Source organism: Eriocheir sinensis, unplaced genomic scaffold (genome assembly GCF_024679095.1).
Source record: "Eriocheir sinensis breed Jianghai 21 unplaced genomic scaffold, ASM2467909v1 Scaffold678, whole genome shotgun sequence".
NCBI lineage: Eukaryota > Metazoa > Arthropoda > Malacostraca > Decapoda > Varunidae > Eriocheir > Eriocheir sinensis.
In genome coordinates, this window is record NW_026112029.1 from 228,657 (window position 1) to 251,303 (window position 22,647).

Genomic DNA, 22,647 nt, shown 5'->3' on the forward strand with positions numbered 1-22,647 from the left:
ACAAAGAATGAGGTCCCCTTTTTTTTTTTTACAGGAAAGGAAGCAGCTCAGGGGCATAAAAGTGTAGAAAAAAGCCTGCTAAACGCTGCTCCTAAAAAAAGGATAGAAGTAAAAAATGGCCAAAAGAGATGCCAGTTTCAGGTTATATAGAAAGTTTCTTTAGTAAGGATGCAAATGTGATTTTTCCGAGTCAAGACATATGGTGACTGTTTGGTAATCGTCGGCGTTTTGTTAAGTTTGGGTAAGTTTAGGGTATCTTTCATTCAAAGCCTCACAACTGTATGCTCTAGTGATGTGGTTCCTTGAGGTTTAAAATGTAGTTAAATAAACAAGCTACTGTAATGCTGTCTCAGGGAAAACTTCAGTAAAATATGACTTGAAGAGCATGTTTTCCATCCTTTTTTTTTATCTCCTTAACCTTCTATTGCTACCATTACAGTTACTACTATGACTACAACTACTTTTACTACTCCTACTAATACTATCAACAACAACAACAACATTCATACATCAAACCTTCAAATGAAATCTCTTACTGCAGGAACCTAAAATTCAAAAGTATAGTACAAGCAAATTCAAAGGGCCGTATTACTAAACATTTTGTCTCCCAAGTTCACATATTTGACAAGGCTTTCGTAGGAGTTTTGCTCATTTCCAGGGGTAGTTTTAAGAACCCGGTGTTAGTTTGACCCTTCTTCTGTACCGTGAACCTAAAGAAACACTCATTAGAACCTGATTGATCCCCTTTTTGACCTTTAGAAAAGTTGATGTGAGAAATGAAATTGTCTAAGAATACCAACCAATGTCTCTCTCTACCTTCTTTGTCCACGGTGAAGGCTCCCTCTGAAGTCTGGTGCAGGATGGTGTACTGCAGCTTGCCCAGGTCCCAGGCATCAAGGTCCGTGGCCACCAGGTTGATGACTAGCTGGCCAGGAGATGAATTTTCCTCCACGTAAGCTTCATATAGAGTGCGATTAAACCTGAGGAATATAAACAGACACTGAGGTTGTATGATGTATGATAGCTAGTGCAATGTAGTGTGTTCCAATGGTTGATGATAAGGTTGAGGAGAAGAGTTTTCCTCCATGTAGTCTTCATAGAGAGTGCGATTAAACCTGAGGAATATAAACAGACACTGAGGTTGTATGATGTATGATAGCTAGTGCAATGTAGTGTGTTCCAATGGTTGATGAGAAGGTTGAGGAGAAGAGTTTTCCTCCATGTAGTCTTCATAGAGAGTGCAATTAAATCTGAGGAGGATATACGGACACTGAGGTTGTACGGCACTGCTTGGTAGGATGTGTGGTAGGTAGTGCAATGTAGTGTGTTCCAATGGTCGATAAGAAGGTTGAGGAGAAGAGTTTTCCTCCAGGTAAGCTTCGTAGAGTGCGATTAAATCTGAGGAGTATAAACAGACAGTGAGGTTGTATGGCACTGCTTGGTAGGATGTGTGGTAGCTAGTGCAATGTAGTGTGTTCCAATGGTTGATGAGAAGGTTGAGAAGAGTTTTCTGCCATGTAAGCTTTGTAGAGAGTGCAATTAAACCTGAGGAGGATAAAAATACAGTGAGGTTGTATGGCACTGTTTGGTAAGATATATGATAGGCATTGCGATGTTGTAATATGTTACAAAGATAGTGCTCATTTCCTGCTATAATGCCTAGGTAAGGTCTAGGTGTTTGTGGCTGACTGGGCTGCTTGAGGACTTTGCTGGTGTTGCTTATTATACATGCTGTCTACCTATCAGTGCCTTACAAGGTGAGATGGGAGAGAACAATATGAAAACTTGAATATAGCTGACTGTCTTGGGCCTCCTTAAAATCTGCCACACTGAGAAGAAGGTATATCCCTTGCTATCTTTTATTTGTCCAACGTTTCCTTCATTTTTTGGACACTGCCCGCTTCAACAATGTCTTTGTTTAGTCCCTTTCATATATATATTCACACTTCAGTATGGAAAACTGTACTTCTTTATGTCTTTCAAACAAGTCTCCTTTCTCAATTTCTTGCTATGTGTGTGTGTGTGTGTGTGTGTGTGTGTGTGTGTGTGTGTATTTACCTATTTGTAGTCTACCAGGCCCGAGCTAAGCTCTAACAGTCCCGTCTCCATATCTACATTTATCCAACCTTCCCTTCAATTGTTGGACACTGTTCGCCTCCACCACTTCTCCCCGCAAACTGTTCCAGGTGTTAACACTTCTATGTGGAAAACTATACTTGTTTTAAGTCACTCAAACAGGTTCCTTTATTAAGTTTCTCCCTATGTCCTCTCAGCCCCTGCATTCTCGCAGTTAAGAAGATATCATCTCTATCCACCTCATCAAACTTATTTACCAACCTATAGCCTACAGCATGATCAGATCTCTCTCCCTTCTTTGTTCCAGTGTCGTCAAGTCCATCTCCTTCAATCTGTCTTCATACATCATATTTGAGAGTTCTGAGACCATTTAAGTTGCAATTCTCTGTATCCTTTCCAGCTTTCTGATAGCCCTTTTTTTTTTTTTGTGTGTGTGTGTGTGTGTGTGAATACCTACAGTGAGGTGGTAGTGGTCCCGTGCCTCTCTGTCCAGCTGGGTGGCTGTGGCCACATGGCCATTCAGCTGGTCAATACTGAAGTGGTGGGCGCTGTCCCCGGTGAGAATGTAGCGGCTCCAGGCAGCAGTGCCTTCATCGGCATCCCAGGACACAACAGAGGCCACCTGGGTGCCTGGGGTGGCATCCTCAGAGATCTCCTGGCGGTAGATTGGCTCCTTGCACACCGGACCATTGTCTGTCGTGAAGCACACCAGTGTGAGTCACAGAAGTGCTAGACACTCTGCTTACTTAATTCATGACCTATTACCATACATTATCCATTATCATTTCAGGCAAGACTATACTGTCACCAACCGTTGATGTCAATGACTGTCACAGTAACAGTCGTGTTGGCCGTAAACTTCCCGTCGGTGACGGTGACGGTGAGGGTGTACTTGGCGTGCCTCTCCCGGTCCAGCTCACCGGCCACGTACACCTGGAATATGGACCACAGCAACATGACTCTCGTTAAGGAACAGTTTCGTTGTTGGCAGGTCACCATTGTTGTTGTGTCTCACCATCCCTCCCACCCACCTCCCCTGAGGCGTGCACCAGGAATTGGCCGTCAGGGTCGCCGCCGGTGATGAAGAAGTCAAGTTCGGCCACAGACTCGTCGGCGTCCGTCACGCTGAGCTCCACCACCGCCGTGCCCGTGGCGGTGTCCTCAGGCACTGGCGTCAAACAAAACTAATTTGGCAATGTAGATATATAAAACCTTCACAGCCAATGACATATTACAGAGAAAATCAATTTCCTGTCAATCACTTATCTATAAAACCCTTGTAGTGCCTCACCACCAGTGACGTAAGTGTCTTTGGTGAACACTGGAGGGTTGTCGTTGTAGTCCTTGACCAGTACAGTGACTCTTGTGCTGGTGGACAGAGGCTTGGGGCTCCCGTCAGTGGCAGTGACGGTGAAGGAGTACTGGGCCATGGTCTCGCGGTCCAGCGGGGCCGCCAGGGTCAGCGTCCCAGTGTGTGGATCAATGCGGAAAGTTGACTTCACTACAGCGCTTTCATCGGGGCCGAGGCTGTACTGGATCTGAGGAGGGAAGAGCAGAGAGCAGAGCAGACATTTAATAATTTATTCTGGAGAATGTTTTCATGGACTGAAAATAACATGGAGACACAGGCAACATTTACCTGGCCATGGTTTCCTTCATCGTCATCAGCGGCCGTGAGGATGGTGATAGTGGCGCCCACCTCGCTGTTCTCGGCCACCAGGGCTGTGTAGCCGGACTCAGAGAAGCGTGGAGGGCAGTCATTCACGTCCATCACCTGTTGGTCATTCCAGAACAAGACCCAACCAATTCAAAATCCATAAATTAAAATGTCTTTCTTTGACTGTCATTTCAGCCCAAAATCCAAACCGTAATCAACCATAAGGATAAGAGATCAAAACTTCATGCACTCTGCCATCATTCACACCCATCACCTGTTGGTCATGCCAGAGCAAGACCCAATCAGTTCAAGACCAATATATTAAAACGTCTTTCATTGACCCTCATTTCAGCCCATAATCCAAACCCTAATCAACAATACAGACAAGAGACCAAAACTTGCTGCTTCCTGCCATAAACTCACCACCACAGAGATGGTCATGTAGTCCACCGTGGGCGGCGTGGTCAGTGTACGGTTGGTGATGTTGATGTGATGTGTGCGTCGCCGCTCATGGTCCAGGGCCCTGTGCACCACCACCAGGCCAGTGGAGGTCACGGTGAAGGGCCCTGAACTCTCCCCAGACTCCCTCTCCTCACTGGCTGCCTTCATGCCCTCGTCCACCATGATCAGGTACTGCACTGACTGTGGCCCCGCCATCCACAGGGACGTGATCACATTGCCTGCCAACACAAGGCAAGACTTTGAGCATACAGAAGGTGGCTAGCTGGGGCCAGAATGTTATGAGGTGCAGATTGTGATGTGTGTGCTAGTATGTGTTATCTGAGAAAATGAGTGTATGATTTCCCAGTACTGTAATGTGTCTGTGTGTGTATTTACCTATTTGTATTTACTTATTTGTAGTATACATGGCCAGAGCTCAATCTCAGTCAGTCCTGTCTCCCACTCTATATTTGTCCAGAATTTCCTTCATTTTATGGACACTGCTTGCTTCAACAGCGTCTTTGCTAAGTCCATTCCATGTATTCACACTCCTGTATGGAAAACTGAACTTCTTTAGGTCTTTCAAACAAGTCCTCTTTCTCAGTTTCTTACTGTGTCCTCTTAGTTGCCTCCTCCCTTCAGTCTCGATTAAATCATTTCTATCCAACACTTCCATTCCACTTTGACCCGGAAATTTAATGCCTACGGAGAGCCAAAGTTGCAGTGAAACTCGAAAAATATTTTTGGTAAATTTTTGTAGTTTTTTCATTCTGGAATGAATCTCATTGAATAAAAGTTGTAGAGAATCATCCGTAAAATTCAACTGTGAAATCAGATTATTATTTGGACAGACCGTTTAGCTGGAATTCCATGATTCCCAAAAATACAAACTTCCGCTCCACTCCTTTGAACAATGCTGGTCCATCCACGATCCTCACATGCGTCAGTGGAGGTCAAGACTGGCTACAATACCGCTACTACAGTAGAAGACCGCCAAAAAAGGACGGCTGAGGGAACAGAATTGCTCTACAGACGCCATGATGTGTAGGCAGGAACTGTAGACTATTTTTTGCACGGAATGGTGGTGGGGGACATCGCAGGAACAAAAGAGGTGCCAGTTAGTCACTCAGCATCAACAGAGACCTATAGTTACACGCGCCCTTCAAATTTTGGAAAGCTTCTCACTCTCCAGCGCTGGCGTCATGCTCGTTGCCCATGTCTGATAGAACTATATGATGCCAGCGGCATCATCGTCATTAAGGGGTTAATCAACATCTATTTCTACTTGAAAGTAGGTATACAGTCCCTGAAAGTCAAGATCAAGACCATGGCTTGGGGCCCCCGTCAGTGGCAGTGACGGTGAAGGAGTACTGGGCCATGGTCTCGCGGTCCAGCAGGGCCGCCAGGGTCAGCGTCCCGGTGTGTGGATCAATGTGGAAAGTTGACTTCACTACAGCGCTTTCATCGGGGCCGAGGCTGTACTGGATCTGAGGAGGGAAGAGCAGAGAGCAGAGCAGACATTTAATAATTTATTCTGGGGAATGTTTTCATGGACTGAAAATAACATGGAGACACAGGCAACATTTACCTGGCCATGGTTTCCTTCATCGTCATCAGCGGCCGTGAGGATGGTGACGGTGGCGCCCACCTCGCTGTTCTCGGCCACCAGGGCTGTGTAGCTGGACTCAGAGAAGCGTGGAGGGCAGTCATTCACGTCCATCACCTGTTGGTCATTCCAGAACAAGACCCAACCAATTCAAAATCCATAAATTAAAATGTCTTTCTTTGACTGTCATTTTAGCCCATAATCCAAACCCTAATCAACAATACAGACAAGAGACCAAAACTTGCTGCTTCCTGCCATAAACTCACCACCACAGAGATGGTCATGTAGTCCACCGTGGGCGGCGTGGTCAGTGTACGGTTGGTGACGCTGATGTGATGTGTGCGTCGCCGCTCATGGTCCAGGGCCCTGTGCACCACCACCAGGCCAGTGGAGGTCACGGTGAAGGGCCCTGAACTCTCCCCAGACTCCCTCTCCTCACTGGCTGCCTTCATGCCCTCGTCCACCATGATCAGGTACTGCACTGACTGTGGCCCCGCCATCCACAGGGACGTGATCACATTGCCTGCCAACACAAGGCAAGACTTTGAGCATACAGAAGGTGGCTAGCTGGGGCCAGAATGTTATGAGGTGCAGATTGTGATGTGTGTGCTAGTATGTGTTATCTGAGGAAATGAGTGTATGATTTCCCAGTACTGTAATGTGTCTGTGTGTGTATTTACCTATTTGTATTTACTTATTTGTAGTATACATGGCCAGAGCTCAATCTCAGTCAGTCCTGTCTCCCACTCTATATTTGTCCAGAATTTCCTTCATTTTATGGACACTGCTTGCTTCAACAACGTCTTTGCTAAGTCCATTCCATGTATTCACACTCCTGTATGGAAAACTGAACTTCTTTAGGTCTTTCAAACAAGTCCTCTTTCTCAGTTTCTTACTGTGTCCTCTTAGTTGCCTCCTCCCTTCAGTCTCGATTAAATCATTTCTATCCAACACTTCCATTCCACTTTGACCCGGAAATTTAATGCCTACGGAGAGCCAAAGTTGCAGTGAAACTCGAAAAATATTTTTGGTAAATTTTTGTAGTTTTTTCATTCTGGAATGAATCTCATTGAATAAAAGTTGTAGAGAATCATCCGTAAAATTCAACTGTGAAATCAGATTATTATTTGGACAGACCGTTTAGCTGGAATTCCGCCAAAAAAGGACGGCTGAGGGAACAGAATTGCTCTACAGACGCCATGATGTGTAGGCAGGAACTGTAGACTATTTTTTGCACGGAATGGTGGTGGGGGACATCGCAGGAACAAAAGAGGTGCCAGTTAGTCACTCAGCATCAACAGAGACCTATAGTTACACGCGCCCTTCAAATTTTGGAAAGCTTCTCACTCTCCAGCGCTGGCGTCATGCTCGTTGCCCATGTCTGATAGAACTATATGATGCCAGCGGCATCATCGTCATTAAGGGGTTAATCAACATCTATTTCTACTTGAAAGTAGGTATACAGTCCCTGAAAGTCAAGATCAAGACCATGGCTTGGGGCCCCCGTCAGTGGCAGTGACGGTGAAGGAGTACTGGGCCATGGTCTCGCGGTCCAGCAGGGCCGCCAGGGTCAGCGTCCCGGTGTGTGGATCAATGTGGAAAGTTGACTTCACTACAGCGCTTTCATCGGGGCCGAGGCTGTACTGGATCTGAGGAGGGAAGAGCAGAGAGCAGAGCAGACATTTAATAATTTATTCTGGGGAATGTTTTCATGGACTGAAAATAACATGGAGACACAGGCAACATTTACCTGGCCATGGTTTCCTTCATCGTCATCAGCGGCCGTGAGGATGGTGACGGTGGCGCCCACCTCGCTGTTCTCGGCCACCAGGGCTGTGTAGCTGGACTCAGAGAAGCGTGGAGGCAGTCATTCACGTCCATCACCTGTTGGTCATTCCAGAACAAGACCCAACCAATTCAAAATCCATAAATTAAAATGTCTTTCTTTGACTGTCATTTTAGCCAATAATCCAAACCCTAATCAACAATACAGACAAGAGACCAAAACCTGCTGCTTCCTGCCATAAACTCACCACCACAGAGATGGTCATGTAGTCCACCGTGGGCGGCGTGGTCAGTGTACGGTTGGTGACGCTGATGTGATGTGTGCGTCGCCGCTCATGGTCCAGGGCCCTGTGCACCACCACCAGGCCAGTGGAGGTCACGGTGAAGGGCCCTGAACTCCCCCAGACTCCCTCTCCTCACTGGCTGCCTTCATGCCCTCGTCCACCATGATCAGGTACTGCACTGACTGTGGCCCCGCCATCCACAGGGACGTGATCACATTGCCTGCCAACACAAGGCAAGACTTTGAGCATACAGAAGGTGGCTAGCTGGGGCCAGAATGTTATGAGGTGCAGATTGTGATGTGTGTGCTAGTATGTGTTATCTGAGGAAATGAGTGTATGATTTCCCAGTACTGTAATGTGTCTGTGTGTGTATTTACCTATTTGTATTTACTTATTTGTAGTATACATGGCCAGAGCTCAATCTCAGTCAGTCCTGTCTCCCACTCTATATTTGTCCAGAATTTCCTTCATTTTATGGACACTGCTTGCTTCAACAACGTCTTTGCTAAGTCCATTCCATGTATTCACACTCCTGTATGGAAAACTGAACTTCTTTAGGTCTTTCAAACAAGTCCTCTTTCTCAGTTTCTTACTGTGTCCTCTTAGTTGCCTCCTCCCTTCAGTCTCGATTAAATCATTTCTATCCAACACTTCCATTCCACTTTGACCCGGAAATTTAATGCCTACGGAGAGCCAAAGTTGCAGTGAAACTCGAAAAATATTTTTGGTAAATTTTTTGTAGTTTTTTCATTCTGGAATGAATCTCATTGAATAAAAGTTGTAGAGAATCATCCGTATAATTCAACTGTGAAATCAGATTATTATTTGGACAGACCGTTTAGCTGGAATTCCATGATTCCCAAAAAATTACAACTTCCGCTCCCACTCCTTTGAACTAGATACTGGTCCATCTTGAACATCACGTAAATCAGTGGAGGTGTCAAGACTACGCTCAGTACGCACACTACAAGTAGAAACTAAAAGAAGACCGCCAAAAAAGGACGGCTGAGGGAACAGAATTGCTCTACAGACGCCATGATGTGTAGGCAGGAACTGTAGACTATTTTTTGCACGGAATGGTGGTGGGGGACATCGCAGGAACAAAAGAGGTGCCAGTTAGTCACTCAGCATCGACAGAGACCTATAGTTACACGCACCCTTCAAATTTTGGAAAGCTTCTCACTCTCCAGCGCTGGCGTCATGCTCGTTGCCCATGTCTGATAGAACTATATGATGCCAGCGGCATCATCGTCATTAAGGGGTTAATCAACATCTATTTCTACTTGAAAGTAGGTATACAGTCCCTGAAAGTCAAGATCAAGACCAAGATGGCCCATCGAACGTAGCATCCCCGTGTGATTAGTTCCTTCAGTAGCACAATGAAAGTTACCGCCTGCACACTGTGCAGTGAGTGAATTTACCAACCAACCCTTTTGTTTACCATTTCAAAGTCACAGCTGCTCGGGGTAAGAGCACTGTAATTCTTCACCCAACAGTGGAACACTTTGAACACAGAGATGGACACAAAGCAACATACGGTATCATAGTCATAATTGTAAGTAAGGTGGCCAAATGTAATACTGCACACACATTAAGTTCAGGGTAATTTTTTTTTTCAAATATATCTTGCCAAATTATAGGTGTCTTATACGTCAGTGCGTCTTATATGGCAGGAAATACGGTATATATGTTTCTCCAAATATCTTATTTATGTGCTTCTCAGATGTTAGTGTATCTTGTATTATAATTCCAAAGTCTTTTTCTTCCTTCACTGTATCGATGATTGTCCCTCCCATCCTACACACTCCACTTGCTCTATTTTTACTCTTGCCCATTTTCATTGTGTGACAATTCTTTTCATTGAACTTCATTTCCCATTTTTTACTCCATTCATGTATCTCATTGGAATCTTCCTGTAGTTTATTACAATCATCATCTTCATCTCTTATTTTTCTAAGCAGTTTGGTGTCATCTGCAAACATACCCTTGTAACTCTTTACTTTTTCTGGCATATCATCTATAAATATTAAAAACATAATATTCGCTAACACTGACCCTTGTGGAACGTCACTTGTGACCGTTCTCCATTCTGATATCTCACCTTTCAACACGGTTCTCATTTCTTTGTTTGTCAGGTAATTTTTCATCCATAGTCATTTTTCTCCCAATCCTCCTCTATTTTCTAATTTCCACATCAGTCTCTTATCAAATGCCTGTGTGTGTGTGTGTGTGTGTGTGTGTGTGTGTGTGTGTGTGTGTGTGTGTGTGCCAAGTGATCTGCATATTGTTTCCTTCCTTGTATTTTCTTAAATAATATGCATTTTACCAGTGACTTTTTAATTTTATCTTATTTTTTTTTTTTTTTTTTGTGTGTGTGTGTGTGTGTGTGTGTGTCATATTACTGATAGCTGTGGGTGCTCACCGATGGGGGCGTCCTCCCTGATGAAGAACTGTGCATACTTCCTGGCGCAGTGCGGGGGGTTCTCATGAGGGGGCAGCAGGAAGATGGTGACGGGCACGTCGGAGTGGTGCTGGGGGGAGCCGCTGTCCTCGCCACGGATGAAAAACTGGTACACCTCATTTTCTGTAACATTTGGGAGTTCACTGATACTTATGGAACTAATGGAACAGTCTCTCTATATACGATAATCACTTGTGCATCCAAACTCACACTTTTTAGAGTAAAGAAAACAGCTCAACAAAAAAGTCAAGAAAAGATACAAAAATTTGGGAGTTCACTGCTACTCATGGAACTAATGGAACAGTCTCTCTATATACGATAATCACTTGTGCATCCAAACTCACACTTTTTAGAGGAAAGGAGACAAAAAAAAATAAATAAATAAAAAATAAATAAATAAAAAAAAGGGGGAGGGGGGGAGGGGGAGATACAAAAATATGGCAAAAAGATACAAAAAATTGAAAGTTTACTGCTACTTGTGGAACTTTTTTTTTTACAGTAGAGAAAGCAGTAAAAAAAAAATAATAAATAAATAAATAAAAAAAAAGCCCACTACTTACTTGTGCATCCAAGCTCACTTTTCTTTACAGTAAAGAAGACAGCTCAAGATATAAAAATGGAAGATATGAAAATGCTCGCTGGCATAACTATCCTAACCCAGACACGCTCCGGACCGGCATCAGTAAAAAATATAAAAAAAAGCATGCGTAATTTTGGAGAGGTAGATGTAGTACTTGTGCACGAAGATGACACAGCCTGGCGGAGCATTAGCAGACAGCAGGAAGTGTAAGGCGCCTCAGATCAGTATTATACACTTCTGACTCTCACATCAGGTATTTCCAAAGGCTGAGAAAGATTAACCCGGGAAGCAGCGGGGATCATGTTTCTTATTGGTCCCTCTTAGCGAGAAAATTGAGAAAAAATCATCTCTCACACAAACCATTTCATAATATATATCAATGCATTTGTGATCAGTTTATGTATCATCTATTTTGGGGGGTTTATATCATGGCACAAATTTGGCCCATCGCTGCTACACGGTAAAGCCAGAAATTTGGCCCGTCGCTGCTACCAGGTTAACCCCTTGACTGCAGATTTCCTACCAGAAGACATCACCAAGCTACAGGAATGGAACAAAAAGTGGCTGCTACAATTCAATGAAGAAAAATGTAAAGTCATGCACCTTGGGAGGGAATATCCAGCATACCAATACCACATGGGAAACAAACACTCTACTACCCACAGGGAGTATATGCTACCAGGCTACCAGTGAAAGCCAAGTCTGTGCCAATTGCAGTGGACGGGTTAATTGGATTCTAATGAGTAGCTTTGTAGGTCCAAGTTATAAAAGCTTCATCAATCTACCACTAGTATCCATGGAAACACCTAGGAATCCTACGAAAGCCTTGTCAAGTATGTGAGCTTGGGCACTGAAATGTATAAAAATATGGTCCTTAGGTTGTTGGAGGAAATGTTTTGAGGCAGCAGGAAATACTAAATGTTACAAAGGAAACTGATAACACAGAGGAAATGGAGATAGAAAATGAACACGTTAGAGAAATAATAAGACTCAGAAGACTGACATACAAACTGTTACAAAGAAAAATGATGACTGAGAAAATAGAAATGGAAAATGAACAAGTTAGGGAAACATTAAGACTCAGGTTCGACTCTGGCGACTCAACTCTGACTCTTCACCCGTGACCGTGAGTAAGTGGATGAATTACCTCGGCTGTGGGTGGTCTGCGCCACGGTGACCTCGCCGGTGGTGGGGTTGACCAAGAAGAGCTCCAGTGCCTCAGAACTGTTGGCTTCATACATGCGGTACCTCACTTCACTGTTTGCCCCTTCATCTGCGTCACTGGCCTCGACCTGTGATGGCAAGCATGGAGAAAGTATAACAAACGAGATCCATAGCTAGGTAAAGGTAATCTGGAACCACTGCATGTATTCTCAAACTATTCTTCACTATTAACTCCTTCATCTGCGTCACTGCCCTCTAACTAAAGAAGTGAGCATGGAGAAAGTATAACAAACGAGATCTATAGCTAGGTAAGGGTAATCTGGAACCACTGCATGTATTCTCAAACTATTCTTCACTGTTAACTCCTTCATCTGTCTCACTGGCCTCTCTAACTGTGATGGTGGGCAGGGAGAAAGTATAACTGAAATCTGTAGTTAGGTAAGGGTAACATATGGAGCCACTGCCCGTATTCTCAGACTATTTTTCATTGTTTACTTCTTCATCTGCGTCACTGGTCTCTCTAACTGTAATGGTGGGCAGGTAGAAAGTATAACAACTGAAATCTATAGCTGGGTAAGGGTAACATGGAACCACTGCCCGTATTCTCAGAGCATTTTCCACTGTTTACTTGTTCACCTGCGTCACTGGCCCCAAACTGTGATGGCAAGCATGAAGAAAGTATAACAAACAAGATCTATAGCTAGGTAAGGGTAGTCTGGAACCACTGCATGTATTCTCAAACTATTATTCACTATTAACTCCTTCATCTGCGTCACTGGCCTCTCTAACTGTGATGGAGAGGTCTAGGAACGATCGCCAGATGCTGAGTCGGCACAGTGTGAGTAGGGCCTAAAAGTCACTCAGTTGTCATGGTCCAGAGTTGGCACAGTGTGAACGGGGCCTAAAAGTCACTCAGTTGTCATGGTCCAGAGTTGGCACAGTGTGAGTAGGGCCTAAAAGTCACTCAGTTGTCATGGTCCAGAGTTGGCACAGTGTGAACGGGGCCTAAAAGTCACTCAGTTGTCATGGTCCAGAGTTGGCACAGTGTGAACGGGGCCTAAAAGTCACTCAGTTGTCATGGTCCAGAGTTGGCACAGTGTGAACGGGGCCTAAAAGTCACTCAGTTGTCATGGTCCAGAGTTGGCACAGTGTGAACGGGACCTAAAAGTCACTCAGTTGTCATGGTCCAGAGTTGGCACAGTGTGAGCGGGGCCTAAAAGTCACTCAGTTGTCATGGTCCAGAGTTGGCACAGTGTGAGTAGGGCCTAAAAGTCACTCAGTTGTCATGGTCCAGAGTTGGCACAGTGTGAGTAGGGCCTAAAAGTCACTCAGTTGTCATGGTCCAGAGTTGGCACAGTGTGAGTAGGGCCTAAAAGTCACTCAGTTGTCATGGTCCAGAGTTGGCACAGTGTGAACGGGGCCTAAAAGTCACTCAGTTGTCATGGTCCAGAGTCGGCACAGAGTGAACGGGGCCTAAAAGTCACTCAGTTGTCATGGTCCAGAGTTGGCACAGTGTGAGTAGGGCCTAAAAGTCACTCAGTTGTCATGGTCCAGAGTTGGCACAGTGTGAATGGGGCCTAAAAGTCACTCAGTTGTCATGGTCCAGAGTCGGCACAGTGTAAACGGGGCCTAAAAGTCACTCAGTTGTCATGGTCCAGAGTCGGCACAGTGTAAACGGGGCCTAAAAGTCACTCAGTTGTCATGGCCCAGCGTTGCCACGGTGTGAACGGGGCCTAACTCCTCCCTGCCCAGTGTTCCCCACCTTGAGAATGGTTGTCCTGGGAGCCACGTCAGTGTTGATGTTCGCCTGATACTCCGGCAACATGAAGACTGGTGGGTTGTCGTTCTTGTCACGGACCGTCACACGCACCGCCGTGAAGCTGGCCCGGCCCCCCTCGTCCATCACAGACACCTTGAGGCTGTGCATGGGCAGGGACTCCCGATCCAGAGGTGTCTCAGTGTATAGGTTGCCTGAGAAGGGGTGAAGTTTGTATGGTATAAATTGCAAAGATGAGGAAGCAGCTGAAGGGCATAGAAGAAAAGTGTAGCAAAAAAGCCCGCTAAATGCTGCTCCTAAAAAAAAAAAAAGATAAAAGTAACGAGTGGCCAAAAGAGAGGCCAATCTCGGGTTACATAGAGTCTCATTAATAAGGACGCATATGTGATTTTTCCGAGTCAAGACATATGGTAATTGTTTGGTAATCGTCGGCATTTTGTTAGGTTAGGGTAAGTTTAGAGTATCTTTCATTCAAAGCCTCACAACAGTATGCTCTAGTGATGTGGTTCCTTGAGGTTTAAAATGTAGGTAAATATACAAGCTACTGTAATGCTGTCTCAGGGAAAACTTCAATAAAATATTACTGGAAGAGCAGCATATTTTCCTTTTTTTTTTTTTTTATCTCCTTAACCTTTTATTGCTACCATTACTGTTACTACTATGACTACAACTTCTTTTACTACTCCTACTAATACTATCAACAACAACATTCATACATCAAACCTTCAAATGAAATCTCTTACTGCAGGAACCTAAAATTCAAAAGTATAGTACGAGCAAATTCAAAGGGCCGTATTACTAAACATTTTGTCTCCCAAGTTCACATATTTGACAAGGCTTTCGTAGGAGTTTTGCTCATTTCCAGGGGTAGTTTTAAGAACCCGGTGTTAGTTTGACCCTTCTTCTGTACCATGAACCTAAAGAAACACTCATTAGAACCTGATTGATCCCCTCTTTGACCTTTAGGAAATAGTTGATGTGAGAAATGAAATTGTCTAAGAATACCAATGTCTCTCTCTACCTTCTTTGTCCACGGTGAAGGCTCCCTCTGAAGTCTGGTGCAGGATGGTGTACTGCAGCTTGCCCAGGTCCCAGGCATCAAGGTCCGTGGCCACCAGGTTGATGACTAGCTGGCCAGGAGATGAATTTTCCTCCACGTAAGCTTCATATAGAGTGCGATTAAACCTGAGGAATATAAACAGACACTGAGGTTGTATGATGTATGATAGCTAGTGCAATGTAGTGTGTTCCAATGGTTGATGAGAAGGTTGAGGAGAAGAGTTTTCCTCCATGTAGGCATCTTAAAGAGTGTGATTAAACCCAAGGAGCATTAACAGACACTGAAGTTGTATGGGATCGCTAGATAGGACGTGTAAAAGGTAGTGCGATGTAGTGTGTTCAAATGGTTGATGAGAAGGTTGAGGAGAAGAGTTTTTCTCCATGTAGTCTTCATAGTGTGATTAAACCCGAGGAGGATATACGGACACTGAGGTTGTGCGGCACTGCTTGGTAGGATGTGTGGTAGGCAGTGCGATGTAGTGTGTTCCAATGGTTGATGAGGAGGTTAAGGAGAAGAGTCTTCCACCATGTAAGATTTGTAAAGAGTGCGATTAAACCTGAGGAGTATAAACAGACACTGAGGTTGTATGGCACTGTTAGGTGGGATGTGTGGTAGGTAGTGCAATGTAGTGTGTTCCAATGGTTGATGAGGAGGTTAAGGAGAAGAGTCTTCCACCATGTAAGATTTGTAAAGAGTGCGATTAAACCTGAGGAGTATAAACAGACACTGAGGTTGTATGGCACTGTTTGGTAGGATGTGTGGTAGGTAGTGCAATGTAGTGTGTTCCAATGGTTGATGAGAAGGTTAAGGAGAAGAGTTTTCCGCCATGTAAGATTTGTAGAGTGCGATTAAACCTGAGTATAAGCAGACACTGAGGTTGTACGGCACTGCTTGGTAGGTAGTGCAATGTAGTGTGTTCCAATGGTTGATGAGAAGGTTGAGAAGAATTTTCCTCCAGGTAAGCTCCGTAGAGAGAGGAGTATAAACAGACAGTGAGGTTGTATGGCACTGTTTGGTAGGAATAGGATATATGATAGGTATTGCAATGTTGTAGTATGTTCCAAAGACAGTGCTCATTTCCTGCTATAATGCCTAGGTAAGGTCTGGGTGTTTGTGGCTGACTGGGCTGCTTGAGGACTTTGCTGGCATTGCTTATTATACATGCTGTCTACCTATCAGTGCCTTACAAGGTGAGATGGTGGGAGAACAATATGAAAACTTGAATATAGCTGACTGTCTTGGGCCTCCTTAAAATCTGCCACACTGAGAAGAAGTATACCCCTTGCTATCTTTTATTACTGTTTTCATATTGACTGCACTTGTGAAAACTTAAAGGTAACTGACTGCCTTGACTCTTTAAAGGATGCCATATTGATATTTCTCTCACTGTCTTTTATAATTATTTTCATGCTGACTGACTGGTGTGATAACCTTAACCCGTCTGCTGAGATTGGCACGGGTTTGGCCTTCACTGGTAGCCTGGTAACATATACTCCCAGGTCTTTCTCTGCCTCTGTGGTGGATAGTGGAGTGTTCCCATGTGGTATTGGTATGCTGGATATCCCCTCCCAAGGTGCATGACTTTGCATTTTTCTTCATTGAATTGTAGCAGCCACTTTTTGTTCCATTCCTGTAGCTTAGTGATGTCTTCTGGTAGGAAATCCGCAGTCAAGGGGTTAAGATAATTGAGTGTTTTCAACCTCTTTGGTCTCTGTCACAGTGATATTTCCCTTGCTGTCCTTTATCAATGCTTTCATGCCAACTGACTGGTGTGAAAACCTTAAGATAAAAGACTTTCGGTTGACCTTTTTGACTGTCTCATATATCGTAAAAAAGATGACGTTAATGTTAGCGGCTTCATAAATTGCCATCACAGCCTCAAAAACTGCCATCACAGCCTTAAACACGGCCATCACAGCCTTAAACACGGCCATCACAGCCTTAAACACGGCCATCACAGCCTTAAACACGGCCATCACAGCCTTAAACACGGCCATCACAGCCTTAAACACGGCCATCACAGCCTTAAACACGGCCATCACAGCCTTAAACACGGCCATCACAGCCTTAAACACGGCCATCACAGCCTTAAACACGGCCATCACACTCAAACACACGGCCATCACAGCCTTAAACACGGCCATCACAGCCTCAAACACGGCCATCACAGACCTTAAACACGGCCATCACAGCCTTAAACACGGCCATCACAGCCTTAAACACGGCCATCACAGCCTTAAACACGGCCATCACAGCCTTAAACACGGCCATCACAGCCTTAAACACGGCCATCACAGCCTTAAACACGGCCATCACAGCCTTAAACAGCCATCTGAGCCTTAAACACGGCCATCACAGCCTTAAACACGGCCATCACAGCCTTAAACACGGCCATCACAGCCTTAAACACGGCCATCACAGCCTTAAACACGGCCATCACAGCTTTAAACACGGCCATCACAGCCTCAAACACGGCCATCACAGCCTTAAACACGGCCATCACAGCCTTAAACACGGCCATCACACTCAAACACGGCCATCACAGCCTTAAACACGGCCATCACAGCCTTAAACACGGCCATCACAGCCTTAAACACGGCCATCACACTCAAACACGGCCATCACAGCCTTAAACACGCCATCACAGCCTTAAACACGCCATCACACTCAAACACGGCCAACACAGCATTTGTACCCAAAGACCATACTAAAAGGTTACCTCGGCGCGTGGTGGTTGGAGGCCAGCCCCGAGACGTGCAGGCCGGTGAAGGCCGCGTGCACCCCGTCACTCACAGACAGGTTCAGGGTGAGGGAGGCCACGTCCTTGAGCTTGTGTGGGGCCGTCACCGTCAACACACCTGGGGAAAAAGATCCACCTTTCAATAGTTAAAATTCACCATTCTCAAGCCAACACATTCCATCGCCTCTTCCTGCACCACTCTGGTCACTGCAGGAGCAAACAATCGTGCCTTCAACCCTTCATCAAAACAACGGCTTTTCTTTCCAACACGTATCCCTGAAAATGTCAAAAAAATTTCCTCCAAACTTCAAGCTTCCTTAACCCTTAAACGACAGGTATTGTTTTCACTAAATGGTCCCTGGATACGGGTAAAAACAGCTGCTATTTTGTTGTTGTTTATTCACATTGTATGAAGCGTCTTAACTCCCTGAAGACAGCAGTGAAATCTAAATTGCGATGCGTTGTGTAATAGTCACGCTGGAGCACTTGCTGGGCTAGAGTGCAGCACAGATAATGAAATTACACCATCACTCTCTAGGTCACTCTCACTACTGCATGCTTTCACTATTTTTATTTATTTACATCTTATAGTGCAATTAAGTACAAGTATGTCGATGAGCGGGCAACGGCCTGCCTGTCACTACTCACAATGTTTTCGTCACTGTTATCCTTGTACTCAGAATGATCTTCACTCTCTATCCTGTCCTGTGTTTCCCAGTGTTTTCTTATCTTACGGTTCCAGGGCTGCTCAGTGAGGGCTAATGATCTTATTTCAAATATACGAGGGTCAGATAATTATGCTGGCAGACACCTCGGCAAGTCACAGAACCCGCCAAATTTGATCTAAACATTCAAATTAGTGGCGCGAAAGAGTCTGATTAAATGAATGATGGCCGTCTGTGCGGACCGAGCCGGGTTTGATTAAATAAACGATGGCCATTGTTGAAGGTTTAAGTCTAGTCATCTGTACGCGTACATGAACCTTACCAGTCAGCTGATCCATTTTGAAGATGGCGTCTCGGTCTCCCAGTGAATGGCATAACTGAGCGGCGTGACCTGACCAGCGTCTGGGTCAGTGGCAGACACCGAGGTGACCACATGGCCGGGCTGGGCCTCGGCCGACACGCGGCAGGAGTAGCTGTCCTGGCGCCACGCTGGAGGGTTGTCGTTGAAGTCCACAACTGTAGGCAAAGAAAACATCTGGCCAGGCTTAACAAAACACGACTATAGGGTCGGTGTGGTCTGAGGCTTCCACCCTTCACATCAACTATTTCCAAAGGCCAAAATGGAGCTAAGTCGGTTTCCTAGGAGTGTTTTTCAGGTTCGAGGCACAGAAAAGGGTCGACTATTATCGGGGTCATAAAACTACCCATGGAAATAACCACAACTCCTATGCAAGCCTAGTCAAACATGAGCGCTTGGGTGCTGCAATGTTTAAGAATATGACCCTAGATATACTGTAGTTACTGTTGTCCACTTGTTCTGCCCCCTCCTACATGTGTGTCCTGCCCAGAGTTGGCAGGATGTTAATCAAATATTTATAATCGAAAAAAGTGGTTTTCTATATTCATATTTTTTCTATTACTTAATTTACTGTCTGGATGCATACCAAGGTTGAGAACCCACTCTAAAAACCAGCTGGTGCGGGAATATACCTTCTTTGTCAGCCATAACGTTCAGTACCTCAAGCATATGGAAACTTCATGCATACAACTTGCCTTTGGCCCAACTAGTCTGGCTATATAAGTGTTTACTGTCTACAAGTAATTTACCGTCAATAACCACTGTGGCGGTGGAGGAGAGCTGGGGTATGCCTGAGTCCGTGGCCAGCACAGTCAGCACGTGTTGAGCCTCAGTCTCTGCATCCAGCTCCTTGGCGAGTGTGACGGCACCGTCCAGGGCACGCACCTCAAAGCTGCCACACTCCATGACACACGAGTAGCGCACTGAACCGCCCGGCCCCGTGTCCACGTCACTTGCCGAGACCTGTACAAGGCAGAGGGTGAAGGTGTCTTGACAATGCAAAAAGAATTCAAACTCTTGATTTTTCGATCAGCTTATCAAACTTATGCATAAGATCCATTTTTGATTGATTAACAATGAAATGTTACTAGGCAGTGAATGGGAATCAATATTTATAAAAGAGTTTATGGTCAAATTTTCATATTAAAAAAAGTGGAAAACCTGTAATATTTGCTGAAGTAATTTACCTGCAGCACCACGTGCAGCCTCCGACACGTCTCCCTTGAAGACGGAACGGCTGAACTCCGGCGGGTTGTCATTGACGTCCGTGACTGCGACTGTGACGTGGGTGTCCGTGTGGCCCCCGGTGAAGGGGTCCCGCGCCCGCACCGTCAGGTTGTGGCTGGCGGAGGCCTCGTAGTCCAGCAGGGCAGTGGTCTGGACGACGCCTGGACACAGGGCGACACCATTACCTTTGTGTGCTAAGACCAGTGAGGGAAGCAGTGCTGGACCAGTAAATGCCAACATACTCAGACTAAACACCTCACCAGTACCATATAAAAACTGTTTTATATAACAAGGTTCATGCAAGTGCATGGAGGGAAAAATGAAAAAAATGTGTTGGCAGGGATAATGAATAATGCAAACACACACACACACACACACACACACACACACACACACACACACACACACACACACACACACACACACACACACACACACACACACACACACACACACACACACATCTTATGAACATCATGAGAAATGTCCGTGTACATGTTTTCTAGTGATAAGTTGTCAAGGCAAGCAGGGAAACAGAAGGCAGCAACCACTTCATGTACTTATGATCAACAAAACTGGCAGACATTCATTAAGTGTCATGTCAAAGTGTTAATGGTTCAATAATGTATCCAGAGTGCATAAGAACATAAGAACATAAGAACGTAAGGAGTCTGCGAGAGGCCGGTTGGCCTACACAAGGCAGCTCCTGTACACTCAACCCCACCTTACCTCACCATCCATTGCTTTATCTAACCTCTTCTTGAATGTATCTATGGTATTGGCACCCACAACATGGCTCCCAAGCCTGTTCCATTCGTCCACCACTCTATTAGTGATCCAATTCTTGCCTATGTCTTTGTTGAATCTGAATTTGTCTAACTTAAAACCATTGCCACGCGTCCTACCTTGGCTCTTTTACTTTCAAAATCCTATTGACATCCCCTTTATTAAAGCCCTTCATCCATTTATAGACTTCGATCAAGTCTCCTCGCAACCTTCGCCTTTCTAGAGAGTGTAGATTTAAATGCTTCAGCCTGTCTTCATAAGGCAAGTTTCTCTTCCCCTGAATCATCTTTGTCATCCTCCTATGAACAGATTCTAACATCTTGATATCCATTCTATAGTAGGGGGACCAGAACTGAACTGCATAATCGAGATGAGGTCTAACTAGTGCTAAGTAAAGTTTGAGGATGACTTCAGCTAGCGCTCCTATTGCTTACGCTCCTTGAGATGAAACCCAGTACTCTGTTGGCCCGATTTTTAGCCTGAATGCATTGAGCCCTAGGACGGAGGTCTGCGCTCTAGTCTAGGATAATTCCTGACCGCCAGATGACGGCTCTAGTCTCACTCCGCGTTGTAAACTCGTAGAAATGGCATCCGTGCGCTCGTGTCATGTTTTCAGCACTACAGTGTGTTTTCAGCACTACAGTGTGAGTTCTTTGTGCTTTAACAATGTCCCCCAGAAAGATGGTTAAAAGGCACGGTGCTGCAAAGAAAACAGGAACGGTGGCTACTATATGCAACAGGAACGGAGGGCGAGCCTCGGCATATTGCATGCTCTCCTGGACGTGACAGACTCCCGTTCACACTCCATCTCGGACGATACGTCGGGTTAGCTTCACGTTGGTGGTCGCAAAGTCACTTACAACATGTCAAGTCACTCTACCTTCAAAACTGCGACCAGTACGCGCAGGGGCGGTTTGGGGCGGAGCATTGGGATGACGTCACTTGATTCCAAATACCCGCCAGTTCACGAGTGACTAAAATTGCGGCCGGGTATGCACTTTGGATGTGCATGTTTGCCTTCTTTCACCGCGCGTTCAGGCAAGTCACTGATGAAAATATATGCCTTTTTATTATGCTATGCGTGACTGTAAATCCAATGCCTACAAACGGTGGTGTGGGGTGTGAGGGGGGGGGGGGGGGGATGTTGAAGTGTTTGATTTAAATTAGTCCGCCTTCCTTCGTTTTCTCTAAATCCTATATTCTACATTCTCTGGTTTGGCACCAAGCAGCGTCACGCATAAGCCACGCCTCTGCCGTGTCTCCTCTCACAAAGCTGCGTATGACTTGACTTAATATAAGTGACTTTGGGTGGTCGAACGTAGTTCCGGTGCCTCGAGAATAGGGAGACTGCGGCTACTAAACCCCCGGGCGAAGCCTACCCCTCGGGCGTAGCTAGCGGTTGCAGGAGTCTCCGTAACAACCGTAACACATTGATTTGTGTTCCATATTATTAATCATCGCTATTTTTTAGAAAAAATTACTTAATTCTGTTAAAAAATAACATGTAAAATGATTATATAAATAATTTTTTGAGATATGGGACGCATTAGGGATTTACATTAATTCAATGGGAAATTCGTTTTGGTTTACGAGCGTTTCGGTGTGTGAACAATATTCGGAACGAATTAAACTCGTAAACCGAGGTTATATATATATATATATATATATATATATATATATATATATATATATATATATATATATATATATATATATATATATATATAAAGTCAATCAATAACACACTGTTCTGGCATCAAGGCACTTGGTGGCAGAAAGGCATTACATGGAGACTTGGAAACTATAATTTCTGCATCTTGTTTTATATATATATATATATATATATATATATATATATATATATATATATATATATATATATATATATATATATATATATATATATATATATATATATATATATATATATATATATATATATATATATATATATATATATATATATATATATATATATAT

General features: G+C 44.6%; 1 protein-coding gene across 1 annotated transcript in view; it reads right to left on the reverse strand.

Moving 5' to 3' along the window:
- The window catches only part of LOC126993800 (fat-like cadherin-related tumor suppressor homolog), a 43,886-nt gene extending 24,391 nt beyond the window's left edge, over positions 1-19,495 (reverse strand). The window contains 8 exon segments of the mRNA XM_050852956.1: positions 3,776-3,850; positions 6,047-6,303; positions 10,272-10,433; positions 12,038-12,182; positions 13,817-14,025; positions 14,853-15,016; positions 17,611-17,749; positions 19,404-19,495. Of these exon segments, the coding sequence (XP_050708913.1) occupies positions 3,776-3,850; positions 6,047-6,303; positions 10,272-10,433; positions 12,038-12,182; positions 13,817-13,981 (804 nt within the window). The 5' untranslated portion in view covers positions 13,982-14,025; positions 14,853-15,016; positions 17,611-17,749; positions 19,404-19,495.
- Positions 19,496-22,647: the final 3,152 nt, after the last annotated feature.